General features: G+C 39.4%; 1 protein-coding gene across 3 annotated transcripts in view; it reads right to left on the minus strand.

Annotated features, from left to right (window-relative positions):
* Pkhd1 (PKHD1 ciliary IPT domain containing fibrocystin/polyductin) overlaps nucleotides 1-17769 on the minus strand; it is a 544477-nt gene that overhangs the window by 260362 nt on the left and 266346 nt on the right. For 2 of the 3 annotated variants that reach the window (XM_021159032.3, XM_085835877.1), the window contains exons 47-48: nucleotides 16124-16256; nucleotides 13590-13836 (exon numbers count right to left, since the gene is read on the minus strand). In XM_021159032.3, the coding sequence (XP_021014691.1) occupies nucleotides 13590-13836; nucleotides 16124-16256 (380 nt within the window). The remainder of the gene's footprint in view (nucleotides 1-13589; nucleotides 13837-16123; nucleotides 16257-17769) is intronic. The other variant, XM_029477026.2, reaches the window with a different exon arrangement.

Raw genomic sequence — 17769 nt, forward strand, 5'->3', positions numbered from 1 at the left:
AATAAAGTGAAGGAAGGGAGGAGAAGAGAAGAGAAGAGAGGAGAAGGAAGGGGAGGGGAGGGGAGGGGAGGGGAGGGGAGGGGAGGGGAGGGGAAGGGAGGGGAGGGGAGGAGAGGAGGAGAGTCAGTATTTATACCAATGTATGTTTTGAAAATTATGTGTCTATACCATCATCCTAAATGTGTTCATGATGTATTTTGTGTTGCCTGTGTAATTTGAGATCATGTATTGATTACTTCATTTTCCCCTTTCTCCTTAGCATTGCTGTGGATTTCTGAGGTTTTTTTTTCTCTCTGTGTGTCTCTCTCTGTGTCTCTCTCTGTTTCTCTCTCTCTCTGTTTCTCTCTGTCACTCTCTCTCTCTCTGTCTCTCTCTCTCTCTCTCTCTCTCTCTCTCTCTCTCTCTCTCTCTGTGTGTGTGTGTGTGTGTGTGTATGTTTGTATTTGTCTGTCTCTGTGTTTCTCAGTATGTGTCTCTCTGTCTCTCTCTCCTCCCAGTATTTGTATATGTGTGTTTCTGTATGAATTTTAGTATCTTTTTCTACTTCCACAAGAATATAATTGAGTGTTAAATGGGCAGGATCAGACATAGTGCTAGGAGGAATGGAGGGAAGAGTACTGGAATTGGGAGATGGCATGGGGGGGGATGTAGAAACCTAGTACAGTGGAAACTCCCTGGAATCTATGAGAGTGACCCTAGTAAAGTCTCCTAATAATGAGGGATACAGAGCCTGAACTGGCCATCTTCTATAACCAGGCAAAGCTCCTAGCAGTAGGGCTGGAACATCAAGGTAGCCACAAAACCTTTTACCTACAATCTGTCCCACAAGCAAGGTTCACTGGAGTAGTGATGGCATAGAACTCATGAGAATGGCCAATCAATGACTGATCCAACTTGGAACCCATGCCAGGAGAGGGAGCTCATGACCAACACTGACTGGATGGCCAAGAAGCACAGGTAGGGCTGCCCAAAGATCTAGGATAGAACCCAACACAATTAGCAATTTAAAAGAAAAGTCAACAAAATGATTCCTAATGATATTCTGATATATTCATAGATTGGTGCCTAGCCCAGTCATCATCAGAAAAGTCTCATCCCAATCCCAGTAACTGAAGGGAGCAGATGCTGAGAACTATAGCCAAATATTAGGTGAAACCAGTGAAACTACGCACAAGACTTAAAGGAAGGATTGTAGGAACCAGAGGGGTCAAGAGCACAGCAAACAGAATTAACTAAGCAGAGCTCATAGGACCTCATGGAGACTGAAGAGATAAGCATAAACCCTGTATGGGTCTATAAAGTTCCTCTGCATATTTGTTATGGTTGTATAGCTTAGTGTTCTATTGAGACTTCTAACAGTGTGAATGAAGACTACTTCTGACTACTTTTGCCTGCACTTGGGATCAGTTTCCTCATGCTGGGTTGCCTCACACAGCCCTGATTTGAGGGTATGTGCCTAGTCTTGCTGTAACTTGTTATATTGTGTTAGTTTAGTGTCCCTGGGAGGCTTGCTCTTTTCTTAAGGGAAACAGAGGAAGAGTGAATCCAGCCTTGATATGAGAGATTGTGTGTAGTCTTAGGGTACCTTCTTAAGCTTGGTTGATATCTCTGGGAAACTGTTCTTTTCTGAAGGGATATAGAGGAAGGGTGGTGCAATGGGGGCAGAAGGGAGGTGGAGGAGGGACTGGGAGGAGTAGAGGGAGGGGAAACTGTGGTGGGAATGGAATGCATGAGAGAAGACTAAAAAGAGAGAATAAATTTAAGTGGGGATTATGTTAAATCTATAGATCACTTTGGGTAATATCACCACCCAGACAATATCAATTGTGTCACTATATGGGCATGGAAGTGATTTTCCTCTTCTAAGGTCTTCATGTCTTTCTTCAGTGTCTTACAGTTTTCACTGTCAAGGCCTTTTACTTTTTGGATTAGATATAGTTCTAGGAGTGAGACTTCTTTCTTGATTTCTTTCTTTAAAAGTTTGTTGAAATGCCCTACAGTGGGGAGAGGGAACATGTAGAGCCCACCGCCAGCAGGAAGACAGGGCATCAAGTGGAGGGATGGGGTTGTCAACCCACAGTCAAAAACTCTGACCCAGAATTGTTCCTGTCTGAAAGAACTGCAGGGACAGAAATGGAGAAGAAAGTGAATTAAAGGAGGTCCAGTGCCTGGCCCAAATTGGGATCCAGCTCAAGGAGAGGAGGTTCCAAGGCCCGACACTATTATTGATGCTATGGTGTGCTTACAAACAGGAGCCTATCATCACTGCCCTCCAAGAGACCCAGAAAGCAGCTGTAAGAGTCAGATGCAGATATTTACACCCATCCAACAGACAGAAGCTGAGGACCCCTATGGTTGAATTAGGGAAGAACTGGAAGAAGTTGAGGAGGAGGTCGACACCCTAGTAAGACCACCAGTCTCAACTAACCTGGACCCCGGAGATCTCTCAAGACACTCAGCCCAACCAGACAGTATACACCAGCTGGTATGAGGCCCCCAACACATATACAGCAGGGGACTGCCTGGTTTTGACTCAGTGAGAGAAGATGCACCTATCCCTCAAGAGACCTGAGGCCCCAGGGAGTGGAGAGGCCTGGTAAAGTGAGGCTATGGGGATATCCTCTTGGAGACTGGGGAAGGGGGAAGAGGTATGGTATGAGGAACAATCACAGGGAAGACTGGGAGAGGGATGAAGACTGGACTGTAAAGAAAGATTAAATAATAATAATAATAATAATAATAATAATTTTTAAAAGTAGAAAGAAAGTTTGTTATCTTGTATACAGTACTAAAAAGTTTTTATGAGGTCTATGTGTTTTCTGCCAGAGTCTGTGGGGACCTTTAAGTAGAAACTCATGTCATTTGCAAATAAGGATCCTTTCAAGTTTTTTATTCCTGTTGGTATAACCTTTCTTTCTTTCTTTCTTTCTTTCTTTCTTTCTTTCTTTCTTTCTGTCTGTCTGTCTGTCTGTCTGTCTGTCTTTCTTTCTCTTGTCCAATTTCTCTGGCTATGATTTTCACCATGATACTGAGGAAAATAAAAACACATCATTTCACTTCTAATTTCAGAAATATTGCTTTCAGTATTACCATTTAGGGTAATGTTGGCTACAATGTGAATTAAGTCAAAATATGCCTCTTCTATTTATTAATTTTTCAAAGTTTTTATTATGAAAAAATACTAAACTCTAACAAAGGCTTCATCTGCATAGAATATGATGAGCATGTGACTTCTGTACACACTTCTTCACAAAAGGGTACTGTTCATTCTGGTTATTCACATGTAGGAAAGTGAAACTACATCCACATGTCTAGTCCAGCACAAAAATTAAGTCAAAATAGATTAAATGAAATGTAAAAGCACTTTCACATCAAGGAAAGAAGGAAGGAAAGGAAGAAGGAAGGTGGGAGGGAGGGAGAGAAGAAGGGAGGGAGGGGGAAGGAGGGAGGGAGGGAGAAAGGAGTGAGGGTAAAAGAAAAATCATCAGAGTACAGCCTGTAATCAGTCAGGGAGCTTGCTAAATATAGTGTAGTCAAGATATTAATGTTTAGAATATACAAAGAATTTTTAATATTAGGAAGAGAAATGAAAACAAAAAAGTTTAGTAGAAAAGTAGACCAAATAACTAGAAAGACTGTTCTCAGAAAAAGAAATACCAATGGCCAATACAAATTTTAAAAAAGTATTCAATAGCCTCAGTCACTAGGCTAACAAAAATTAAAAGCACTCTGAAATCTCATCTTACAATAATCCAAATGGCTGTCATCCATACAACAAACAAGAATAATTACAAATGAGTTGGGAAGACAAACTTTATCACTGCTAGTGGGAACATTACATTGGTATAGCGGCTATGGAAGTTCCTTATAAAAACAAAAATACGACTACCATATATATGATCTAGCTATACCAGTCCAGGGTATAGATCCAGTGGATCTATAAACCTTAATCCCAGAGACACTTGAGTACCCAGGTTTATGGATATAGTAGTCACATTAGCTGAGGAACTGAATCAATGGCTATGGAAAGATGAATGAGTAAATAAAATGTAGTACATATAATGGGATTTTACTTAGCAGTAAGAAAAAATAAAATCATAGTATTTTCAGAAAATGGATGAAACTAGAGATCATTTGAATGAAATAAAGTTGACTTAGGACAAGCCCCACAGATATATTTCACATGCACAATCTAAATTTAAACGTGTGTGTGTGTGTGTGTGTGTGTGTGTGTGTGTGTATGTGTGTGAGGGAGAGAGAGAGAGAGAACGAAACAGACAGACAGAGAATGTGTGTGTGTTTGCATATATGCATGTGTAGGAGGGTGAGTGCATCTGTCTTTTATAAAACTAGAAAATGATAAAATCAAAGACAAAAATCTTAATGGGAAAGAGAGTGAGAGAAAAAAGAGAAGATAATTATATTCTTGTGACTAGAAAACCAAAGGGGTATATGACAGTTGAATGAGAAAGACCCTCAAGGGAACATATATTGTAATTCTTGGTCCTCAGCTAGTGAAATGGTTTGGGAAGGATAAGTAGGTGTGGCCTTGCTGGAAAAAGAGTGTCACTATGGGTGGGCTTTGGAGTTTCAGAAGGCCCAGTAGACTCCTGGGTAGATTTTCCTGCCTCGTGTTTGTGGATCAAGGTGTAAACTCTAAGCTACCACTTCAGTGACATGCCTATTTGCCTGCTGCTGTGCTTCCTGTCATGCTGGTCACAGACTCTATCCCTAGGAAACCATAGGTCACAAATAAATTCCTTCCTTTTTATAAGTTTGCTTTGGTCATGGTATCTAAGCAAAGCAGTAATAGAAAAGTAACTAAGGCAGCTGGCTATCTGGAGTGAAAAATGGGACCAGCACCAGGGTAGGAGGGTATCGGAGTTGAGGGTGGGCATGGAGGGTGAATAAATGCAAATTATAAGTGCATACATATATGGAAAAGTCATAACAAACCATTGTTTTATATGGCACTTAATTTTAAATAGGGGGATAAATAAAGAAGGAAGCAGGAAATGAGGGAGAGAACAAAGGAGAGAGGAAGGGAGAGAGAAAGAAAGCAACACGCAGAGAAAAAGGAATAGAGAGAGAGAGAAAGGAAAAGAAAGAAAGAAAGAAAGAAAGAAAGAAAGAAAGAAAGAAAGAAAGAAAGAAAGAAAGAAAGAAAGAAAGAAGGAAGGAAGGAAGGAAGGAAGGAAGGAAGGAAGGAAGGAAGGAAGGAAGGAAGGAATAGAGAGAAAGAAAAAATGTAGAGAATGAAGGGATGGAGGGAAAAAGGAAATTATGAAGAAAGGAAAGGGAGAGGAAAGGAATCTGGTAATCAATAGGAAAAAATAAATAAAAAGATAACTTGTGTGTTTGGTTAAGACCATCATTTGTCTTGGTGGGGTTCTAAACACCCAGGAAGGAACAGGTCTATAGATCAAAGCCATTAATCCACAGTCACACTGAGCTTGAAATAGATTTGAAAGACACAACTGGAAATAGTGGATCTGCTTAGTAAAAATATAAGCAACCCACAAACATCAGCCACAGATCTCTCCCTCATTTAAAATTTTGCAGCAGCCACATTTAAAAAATGAAAAGGTTGATTTCAGACCTAAGTTTGATTATTTCGTGCCGTCTACTCTTGGGTCTATTTGCTTCATTTTGTTCTAGAGCTTCTAGGTGTAGTGTCAGGCTGCTCATGTATGCTCTCTCTAGTTACTTTTTGGAGGCACTCAGGGCTATGAGTTTTCTTCTTAGGACTGCTTTCATTGTGCCCCATAAGTTTGGGTATGTTGTGGCTTCATTTTCATTAAACTCTAAAAAGTATTTAATTTCTTTCTTTATTTCTTCCTTGACCGATATCAAGGTATCATTGGGTAGAGTGTTGTTCAGTTTCCACGTGAATGCTGGATTTCTATTATTTATGCTGCTATTTAAGATTAGCCTTAGTCCATGGTTATCTGATAGGATGCATGGGATAATTTCAATATTTTTGTATCTGTTGAGACCTGTTTTATGACCGATTATATGGTCAATTTTGGAGGCGGTACAATGAGAAATCAATGAAGTGGAAACAAAAAGAGCATATCAAAGAATCAACCAAACTAGTAGTTGGTTCTTTGAGAAAATCAACAAGATAGATTAAACCCTTAGGAAGACTAACTAGAGGGCACAAGTAGAATATCTCAATTAATAAAAACCACAAATGAAAAGGGAGACATAACAAGAGAACCTGAGGAAATCCAAAACATCATCAGATCCTACTACAAAAGGCTATACTCAACAAAACTGGAAAACCTGGAATGAAATGGACAATTTCCTAGACAGCTACCAGCTACCAAAGTTAAATCAGGATCAGATTAATGATCTAAACAGTCCTATTTCCCCTAAAGAAATAGACACAGTCATTAATAGTCTCCCAACCAAAAAAAGCCCAGGACCAGATGGGTTTAGTGCAGAGTTCTATCAGACCTTCAAAGAAGATCTAATTCCAACCCTCCTCAAACTATTCCACAAAATAGAAACAGAAGGTTCTCTACCCAATTCATTCTATGAAGCCACACTTACTCTGATGCCTAAACCACACAAAGATCCAACAAAGAAAGAGAACTTCAGAGCAATTTTCCTTATGAATAACGATGCAAAAATACTCAATGAAATCCTTGCAAACCGAATCCCAGAACACATCAAAATAGTCATCTATCATGACCAAGTAGGTTTCATCCCAGGGATGCAGGGATGGATTAATATACGGAAATCCATCAACATAATCCACAATATAAACAAACTCAAAGACAAAAATCACATGATCATCTTGTTAGATGCTAAGAAAGCATTTCACAAAATCCAACATCCCTTCATGATAAAAGTCTTGGAAAGATCAGGAGTGCAAGGCCCATACCTAAACATAATAAAAGCAATATAAGGCAAACCAGTAGCCAACATCAAACTAAATGGAGAGAAACTCGAAGCAATCCTACTAAAATCAGGGACTAGACAAGGCTGCCCACTTTCTCCCTACTTATTCAGTATAGTACTTGAAGTCCTATCCAGAGCAATTAGACAACAAAAGCAAATCAAAAGATACAAATTGGACAGGAAAAAGTCAAAATATCACTATTTGCATATGATATGATAGTATGTATAAGTGACCCTAAAAATTCCACCATAGAACTCCTAAACCTGAAAAACAGCTTCAGTGCAGTAGCTGGATATAAAATTAACTCAAACAAATCAGTGGCCTTTTTCTACACAAAGGATTAACAGGATGAGAAAGAAATTAGGAAGACAACACCCTTCATAATAGTCACAAATAATATAAAATTCCTTGGTGTGACTCTAACTAAGGAAGTGAAAGGTTTGTATGATAAGAACTTCAAGTCTCAGAAGAAAGAAACCTTCAGTTGAAGAAGTTGACCTCTTCTTCAAAGATGTCAGAATATGAAAAAAGATCTCCCATGCTCATAGATTGGCAAGATTAATATAGTTAAAAAGCTATCCTGCGGAAAGCAATCTACAGATTCAATGCAATCTCCATCAAAATTCCAACTCAATTCTTCACTGAGTTAGAAAGGTCAATTTGCAAATTCATCTGGAATAATGAAAAACCTAGGATAGCAAAAACTATTCTCAACAATAAAACAACCTCTGGTGGAATCACCATGCCTGACCTAAAGCAGTACTTCAGAACAATTGTGATAAAAAGCTGCATGGGACTGCTACAGCAACAAACAGGTTGATCAGTGGAATAGAATTGAAGACCCAGAAATGAACGCACACACCTATTGTCACTTGATCCTTGACAAAGCATCCTGTGGACAAAGACAGCATTTTCAACATAATGTGCTGGCACATCTGGGAGTTATCATGTAGAAGAATGTGAATTGATGCATTCTTATCTCCTTGTTTAAAGCTTAAGTCAAAGTGGATCAAAGAACTCCACATGAGACCAGAGACACTGAAATTTATAGAGGAGAAAGTGGGGGAAAGCCTTGAAAATATGGGCACAGGGGAAATTTTCCTAAACAGAACAGCAATGGCTTGTGTTGTAATACCGAGAATCAACAAATGGGACCTCATAAAATTGCAAAGCTTCTCTAAGGCAAAAGATACTGTCAATAAGACAAAAAAAGGCCACCAACAGATTGGAAACAATTTTTATCATCCTAAATCTGATAGGGGACTAATATCCAATATATACAAAGATCTTAAGAAGCTGAACTCCAGAAATTCAAATAACCCTATTATAAATGGGGTACTGAGCTAAACAAAGAATTGTCAACTGAGGAATACTGAAGGGCTGAGAAGCACCTGAAAAAATGTTCAACATCCTTAATCATCAGGGAAATGAAAATCAAAACAGCCCTGAGATTCCACCTCACACCAATCAGAATGGCTAAGATAAAAAATTCAGATGACAGCAGATGCAGGTGAGGATGTGGAGAAAGAGGAGTACTCCTCCATTGCGGGTGGGATTGCAAGCTTGTACAACCACTCTGGAAATCATTCTGGCGGTTCCTCAAAAAATTGGACATAGTACTACCAGACGATCCAGCAATACCTCTCCTGGGCATATACCCAGAAGATGTTCCAACTGGTAATAAAAACACATGCTATACTATGTTCATAGCAGCCTTATTTATAATAGCCAGAAGCTGGAAAGAACCCAGATGTCCCTCAACAGAGGAATGGATACAGAAAAATGTGGTACATTTACAGGATGGAGTACTACTCAGCTATTAAAAGCAATGGATTTATGAAATTTATGGATGTATTTGGAGGATATCATCCTGAATGAGGTAACCCAATCACAAAAGAACTAACTTGACATGCACTCACTGATAAGTGGATAGTAGCCTAGAAACTTAGAATACTCAAGATATAACTTGCAAAACACAAGAAAATCAAGAAGGAAGACCAACACTTAGATATTTCATTCCTCCTTAGAATAGGGAACAAAATACCCATGGAAGGAGTTTCGGGGACAAAGCTTGGAGCTAAGACGAAAGGATGGACCATCCAGAGACTGCCCCACCCGGGGATCCATCCCATAATCAGCCACGAAACCCAGAAACTATTGCATATGCCAGCAGTATTTTGCTGAAAGGACCCTAATATAGCTGTCTCTCGTGAGGCTATGCCTGTTCCTGGCAAATACAGAAGTGGATGCTCACAGTCATCTATAGGATGCAACACAGGGCCCCCAATGGAGAAGCTAGAGAAAGTACCCAAGGAGCAGAAGGGGTCTGCAACCCTATAGGTGTAACAACAATATGAACTTACCAGTACCCCCAGAACTCGTGTCTCTAGCTGCATATGTAGCAGAAAATGGCCTAGTTGTCCATCATTGGGAAGTGAGCCCCCTTGGTCTTGCAAACTTTATATTCCCCTGAACAGGGGAACACCAGGGCCAAGAAGTGGGAGTGGGTGCGTAGGGGAGCAGGGCAGGGTGAGGGTATAGGGGACTTTCAGGGTAGCATTTGAAATGTAAAGGAAGAAAATATCTAATAAAAATTGAAAAAAAAGATGAAAAGTGTCACTGGAATTAATGTTAACCATAGAATAACTTAATATATCCGACAGCATTTCAACTTTACCAGTAATACCTAATTGTTAAGCCATGTCATATCATTTTTTCATAGCAACTATAGAAATATGATGTATAATTTATCCTTACAACACATCTCAATTTAAACTAGCCACATTTCATGTGTTTAGTAGCCATATTAGCCTAGCAACTAATGTATCCACTAATGCACATTGACGTACAGTAGAGCAGTTGAACTACAGGAAAAACCTGGGAATCATTACTGAATGTGAAAATGCTGTGGGTGGCTTTGGACACATATGTGTGTTTGTAGGAAAAAGAAGGTTCACAGATTTTCCAGCACTGAAACAACAGAGAAAATAGGGTAATAAATGGATGGTACCAAGGAAATAGTGTCTTCCACACACATCGAGGCAGATGCGTATGAACTCACAGAGACTATGCCAGCATGCATAAGATTTGTGTAAGTTCAGGCCAGACAAAATGGCACCATGAAATAGGGGTGGTGGGCATTTATTCCACTCCTAGCTGAGGAGCTATTAGCAGTTGATTAATATTGGGCTAGGGGAAGCAAGTTTATTCAATACAGTGACACCTGAATGTCAATCACTCTCTAAGATAGACCCCATCCCCAAGAGTAAAAAGCCAGCACAAACTGAACTCAGTGGTGGAGGGGAATGGATATGTTGGGAGAGGGGGGTAAAAGTGATCAAAATACATTATATGAAATTCTCAAAGAATTATTAAAAGCATTTTGTAAAAAGATCTAGACACACACATTCACACACAAGCACATAGTATTGACAGCATTATATGTATTCTGTGTGATTATATAGAGGGAAAGAAAATTATTTATATAAATCCAAACACAGGTTAAAAAAAAAAAAAAAAAGCAGGGCATAGGAGCCAAAATGCCTCAGCAGGTAATGGTGCCTCCCACCAAGTCCCATAAAAACGTCTAAGACTTTACATGGACTTTACATGGTAAGACATTCTCCTCTGACCTCCATACAGCTACTATGGCATGCACACATGTGCCCCTCCACACACAATGAATAAGTTAAAATGTGATTGAAATTTTTAAAAAGAAAACTCCCACGACACTGCAAATCCTTTTATCACTATAGGACCATGGGGAAGAAATGTTACTAACAGAAGAGTCTAAGAGAAGGTCCTGACTTAAGGTCTTCATCCCGGGGTTCCTGGGAGAATACTGCTAGAAGCAGGATTTTGGGATTAAACACTTTCCACAACACAGTCAAGAAAAGGAAGCATGTTGCCATTTAACAAACAATAAAGTTGACTCTGCCTCCCAGGGGGCAGCCATTTGTTCTTTACTTAGACATTGGATAGTGTGGACAACTTCACTTGCTTCTGTGAAGCAAACTGCTACTGTTGAGTCACAGAGTGTCTAAGAAACCTCTGCCACAGATGTGGGCTCCAGTCAGGCACAAATAAGACAGCAAGAGACAGGATCCTAAGGTCACTAATGTCAAACAAAGAACTTATGTATAGTGAAAGGGAGTCAGCCTAGCAGAAAAGATATCACACTGCAAGTATTGGATTTTATCAACAGCGAGGAGAAGAGAGGGGGCTTTGTTTGTGTGGATATACAGAGCCTCACTCTGTGCCCTCTGGGGACTGCTTGCTGAGAGAAGGGGGTAACAGTTGAAAGTGGAGACAGCAGCGCTTGCCCCAGGGTAAATAGCACAACAAATTAATCCTTTCTCCATGAAACACAACAAAGTTTGTATCTAAGCTGAATTCAAATTGCTCATTAGCACTGACATGTTCCTAATGAGGTTATAATGCTCTGGGACAAAGATCAAGCCACTGAGCACAAAGAGGGATGAGTAGAAACACAGAGTGTATAATTAGAAGGACCTGGGAGCAGGGCTGTCCCAAGGTTCCTTTGTATCACCTGGGCTCTCTCATTCAGGAGACCTGAGGTCCATGGGGAAGGTCTGCATTTCAAGTTGTCTGTTGCTATTGCTGTGTGCTAGCCCATACGCTGCCCTGAACTGCTGGGGCTCATAGCTCACATAGTCCAACAGCCCTCTTTTAGTTAGAACTCAAAGGCTAAACCACCTCTAGGAGCATGCAAGAGGCCTTCTAAGGACTAATGTGACTTTTGTGACAGGTGAGCATTTGTGTAGACTTGTGGGTTGACTTGAAATTTTGAAATAAAAGGGCAAGAAATCTTAGGTTTTATGGTACTAAAGAGGTTTTTCAGGACATGGGGTTTTATATTTTAAAATGTGGGTGTGCATTAAAATAAAGCAGGTGATGACTTCACCCTACTAGGAGTCTTTGGGGTCTTCTTAGAAAATTGCATTAGGACTGTCATCTACCTCTTCAGAACCAGACTAGGAAGATCGTGGCCTGTTTCTGCAGCAAAAAGCTGCACAGCCTGGGAGATCTCCAAGAACAGATAATAGGACAAGACTGAAGTTCAGCCTAGCTTTCACTACCACAGTGCACATCCTGCCCCCCCCACACACACACACACACAGGCATATGCACCTGTCTGTGCGTGCGCACACACACACACACACACACACACACACACACACACTCACACTAACATGCACATGCACAGGCAAGAAACCACCTAAGCAAGCCTTAAAGAACCCATTTAAAAGGAGTTTGACAATGCCTGCAGATAAATATCATAAAGGCACATGATGTTCCCCTTAACTGTACGAATCTCTTATTGTCATCATGTAGGGGGTTAAAAATCATATTAGAAAAAAAAAGCAGCAGTAACTTTCGTAGATTCCGCAAACCTGCCTTAAAGCAGATTTTTGTTAAAAGCAGAATTTTGATACTGAAAGTCAGGCTCCATCCCTGAGAATGAAGATAAACGTTACCCTACACACAAGCAAAGTTTAGAAATGAAAATATCTCTCTCTGTAACTCTTACGCTACTCAATGGATCTCAGGCTCTTTACCAGTAGAGGAAATAATCAGTAGTTTGGAAAGCTGAGAGAGAAAATATTTGGACTATTCAAAGATAACTCAGTTTTTAAGTTGAGAAGATGCAGTTCTCTGTGCACTTTGTATGCAGCAGCTAGTGCAACCCCGGCCTCTGAGAGTCTCCCCCCTCTGGAGTTTACTAGCTCAAACAAGTTGCCAATGTGGACTGACGGAATTACTTGGCTTAATATTCATGGAGTCAGGACACTTAAAGGGAGGAAATAAGTGTGGCTAAATATACACGATGCATTTGAAATAGGTAAAGGAGAGAACCCCAGACACTCAGCAATCATTACCTGGAAATTAAAGAGGGCAGAAGCAATCCTATTATGCATTATAAACAGCCCAGCTGCTGACTTAATAGTAGTTTGAGTAGCACAACCAAGGAGTGCTTGCTCCAATATTAATAGGAAAGGTATTGTACGAATCCAATAGTTCATGAAATTAACAAGGAAAATGAGCTAGAGTCAGGCAACCTGGCACGGAAGCGAAGGCATCAGCAATTGCTCCCCCGAAGCACACTGAGCACTTAAAAGGAGCTTGGGGAAAGCACATGTATATAAATGAGGATGGCATTATTGGATTCTTTTTTAAATAATACTTTTCATTGAATAAATTTCAAATATTTTGTTGGTCATGAGTCTCTTAAAGAAGAAGCTGTTAACTCAAAATGTCAATAAGGGGTCATGGGCTATAACATCTGAGCTGAAGATATTGACAGCTGTCATTTACGCCAGCATAAAACCACAGTAAGTTCATGACTTCACAGTGGTCCACATTAGTCCCGCTTCCCTTTTAAAGAAATAGATATTCCAACTTAACAGAAAATAAGTTTCCTTCAATAAGCTTGGGCCTATCGAATGGCATGCACATGCCCATGGATAAGCTAAGAAATATAGTTGAAGCCGGGCGTGGTGGCACACGCCTTTAATCCCAGCACTTGGGAGGCAGAGGCAGGAGGATTTCTGAGTTCAAGGCCATACTAGTCTGCAAGTGAGTTCCAGGTTAGCCACGGCTATACAGAGAAACCCTGTCTTGACACCCCCCCAAAAAAAGGAATATAGTTGATTCTACTTACAGAGCAATAGACATACGATGGAAGAGAACAGCTTCCCCACAGACGCTGCCAGGGACAATCTGACTGAAGCTTGCATTGGTCAAGCATGTGTCTGAGAGGGTTTCCATAGAAGCAAGAACATGAGACCCATTTTTCCCAGACAGGGACCCGTCTAAGTCTTCCAGAACTGCTGCATGAGGAAATGGAAATGCTACTAAATTTGAAGAGTTTACAAACTTCAATTGCCTGGTCTTCACAGTAAATCCACCTACAAATTAGGATATAGACTGTTACACATGACGCAAGTCTGTTATTACAAAAGGCAACTAAAAGCCACAAGATTCTGTTCAGTACTTTCTCTAGAACATGATATCATTTTATAGCTCATTAAGAAAAGGGAACATAAGTAGTCCCTTACATCAGGGCACTTGTGGTAGCGATACTAAGGACAATGAACAGCATGCTCAGACACGGTTCAGTTTGTTGTGTAGGACAGTGATTTTGTACCAGGGATTATTTTGGTTATTTTATTCTACAAGAGGCATTTGTCATTCTTTTGAGTCATTATGGGCGTTCACTGTTGTCATCTTGCTGGTGCTACTGACAACTGGAGAGTATGAGCAAGGGATGTTATTAATTTTTCTACAATGAATAGAACATTTTTTAAATTACAAAACAGTTACCCCAAATAACAAGCATACCATGTGGGGTACTCTTCTATTAAACAGAAACAGCAAGCATTAATTCTCTAAACACAGAAGGTGTTATACTCCAGTCTCCTAATCTTTTGGCTTCCATTCCTTTGTCATAAGCCTGATCTTATCAGTAATACCTCAGACTGTGAGGCTGATACTTCACTTACTTACTTTTGAAACCAACATTCTATTAACCATTAGAATAAACAGTACTAGGAGCACACTTTATAAATATTAGTTAGCTTCAGGCCATACTTCCTGGTCATTCTGTAATGTCATCACCACTGCCAGCCTAGATAGTTGTATCTAGGAAACTGTTTCTAGGAACACACTCCCTACCACCGAGGGACAAAGGACACAGCATCTGATACATACATTGCCATACCATTGTTAATTACCTGTAAAGTACAGAAAATAAAGACAAAAAACCATAAGAACAAGATGTATAACGATATAGCATTTTAAGTCTGCTTACAGGGGGTTACATGCAGTGAAGCAAACCATGTGTGCAAAATGTGTAAGGTATACTTTTAATAATGTATAAAACTTGCCAATACCATGGCATCCTTGCCTTTATAATCTCCTTATGCTTATGTTTCATTTCTCAAGCAAACCTGGTGTATGCCAATGCTATTTGTAACACCTAGAAGGAGTCCTTCTTTTCTGTTGTAATTTTCCTTCACCCTTTGTACCCCTGTGGGAGAGTCAAAGGACACCCATCCATGGTCCCTCCAAAGCTAACCTGTTCCCTCCAAAGCTCACCCACCCCTGTTCCCTCCAAAGTTATCCCTAGTCCTTCCCTGACTGTGGTCACTTTACCAAGACTGCCCTCATCAGTCTTCTGAGATTATATTCTTGTATATTTGTTTTTGAAGAGCTGTGTGGGTTTTTTTTCCTGTCTGTACACTCTAGTTCATTATGTAGCGCCTATAATAGACAATTTTTAAACAAATGAAAATCTTATTCACCCAACATTATCCAATGATGAGGGTTTTATTTCTCAGTATCTGATGAATGATATGAAATCATCATAGAACTGGAGAAGTATGAACTGAAGTATTTGCCATAGGGTGTTTTAATATTCATATGACTGTTTCAGAATCTTAAACGCAAATCCCCCAATCTTTGGTTCTGCCAACACAGGGGTAAAAGAGTAAAGTGGGAACTTGCTGATTATTCATTTAATTAAAAAAAAACAAACAATTATCTAAAGTGGTGATTCAAACCACAAGAGCATATTTACTTGGATTACTTGGTATGGCTGTTTACAATGATCAGATCAACTAAATAGTTCTGTGCCTCTTTTCACCTTGGTCCATGAGTTCTCCAAGGGGTTATTTCTCACCACCTTGTATTGCAGTTAACAAGTCATCAAGAACTGCCCTTGTTTTCTTTCCACACACATCACAGCCTAAGCTGCTGAAAGCATTAAGTACCCTGGCTCTGGATCTCTCAGCAGAGGTGTAAATAAGTCAGTTAATGTCCGTGTGTCCATTAGCCACATAACTTCATTTATTCATTGTATGGATGAAGTTCCCACTAGACAGCAGCTTTTCTTCCATGTACAAGTTTAAAAATAGACACTACTTAAGAGAGATACCTCTACTTTATGAAGCTGAGTATACACATGAGCCACACAAAGATAATCACAAAATGTGATGATCATTGAAACATACAGAGGATGAGAATGCCAGAAGACATGCCCCATCCTCCTGGATTCCTTTGTGAAAGTTGAACAATTTCTATTGATATAATCTTACAACTAAAGGAAATATTGACCCATAATACCTCTGCCACTATTTGTCATACTCACCTGAGCTCTGATCTTGTTTACCATCGGTCCTGTCTGTTCAAACTTACCCTGTCCTTGGGAACAGCCAGAACAGGTTCTGATGGCCACACAGTTGCGATCAAAATTAACAAAAGTTGTGTTTGAAATGGTCAGTTCCCATCTTTGGGGAGTTTTGATCCCAGCTGACATACATAGACTTCCCTTTGAATTTTTAAAAAGAAAGAAAAGAGAAAAAAACAAAGTAAGACTACCAGTAATATTAAATGTAGTCAGAACACACAAGTAAAAATGATTAAAACAAGAAAATTACAAGCTATGCACTGAAATTATTAAGACAAGAGAACACTTGCTACTCATATTTATGAAAAAGAACTTAAACAGAAAACAGAAAGAAACTGTAAAGCTCAAAAGTAAAAATACAATCAAGGAAAAAGTTAAGACATACCTCTAAATTGAAATGTGTCCATGACAATGTATCACATTTAAAAATGTTTAATTTCATATAAAGTAGGGAAATGCAAGTAAGATATATCTACTAGAATTTTATTTTTTAAAAAAATGACAGCATCAAGGACCTATGAAGATTAGATCCTTCTACTAAAGTTCACATGCCAAACATGGAATACATAATGGAATAGCTATGATGGGAACTACTTTGGCAGTTTCTCATCATTTCTCACATGACACAGCCATTTAATTGCTGGGTAATTATCTTATAGAAATGAGAAGTGGTGTTCATATAAAACATTACACAAATGGTTATGCCAAGCTGCTTATTATCACCAGATCTAGAAAATAGCTCAAATGGTTTACAACAAAGAAATGAACAAAAGAACTATGTTACATCTGTGTAGTAGCATATAATTCATTAAAAATAAAAAATAAGATACTAAATGTAACAAGTTGCATGAATCCCTAAATACATTTGGCAATGAAAGAACCCAATCCCCAAAGGATGCAAACCATGCAATCCCACTTATGGAATTATTGAGCAAGAAGGCATCCAGACAGAGAGCAGGTTAGTGGTACTCCAGAGTTAGTAGTGAGTGGAGGATGTGGCTGGAGAGATGAAGCCTGGGGGGAAGCAGTGGTTGAGACAACTTTTCTGTATATTGATTATGGTAGTTGTGGTGATGCAAATTTACACATGTGTTGAAAATCAAAGAGGTTAGCTTCTCTAAAGATAACACAGAAAAAGAAATTTTTTAAAATGTCTAAAATAAAACAGCTCTTTCTAACATTTTCCCACAAAAACCTCTCTAGCAAAGCTCATTCAACTAAGCTGTTGGCTCTGTTGAAAACCATTAAAGTTTTTTTCAAAAATCTACAATAAGAAAAACAGCAACAAATGCAAACAAGCAACAGAAAGAAGCACTCAGTGTATGTAGTCAGTATAAAAATCAAAGGAAAATGAAAACGTTTATCATTAATAAGATTCTATTCCTAATAAAGAATTGAACACACCACAAATACACAAAGAGGTAGGAGAAGAACTGAAGGTGGGGAAGCAACCAAAGGTTCTTCAGACAGGAACAGCTGTCCCCGGGTTTCTGGATATATCACACTGCCTGCCCCAGGGGAAGCATCATCTATCCTGGGCATGGGTAACACAGAAATAGCAAGATGGCAATAGAGCAAGCTGTAGAGAAGCATTGGGAAGAAGGAACCTTAAAGAAGTGAGAGAATGAGAAGACAGGACAATGGGAATGCATAT

The sequence above is a fragment of the Mus caroli genome, unplaced genomic scaffold (genome assembly GCF_978045245.1).
Source record: "Mus caroli unplaced genomic scaffold, Mus_caroli_1 scaffold_1, whole genome shotgun sequence".
NCBI classification, from domain to species: Eukaryota; Metazoa; Chordata; class Mammalia; order Rodentia; family Muridae; genus Mus; species Mus caroli.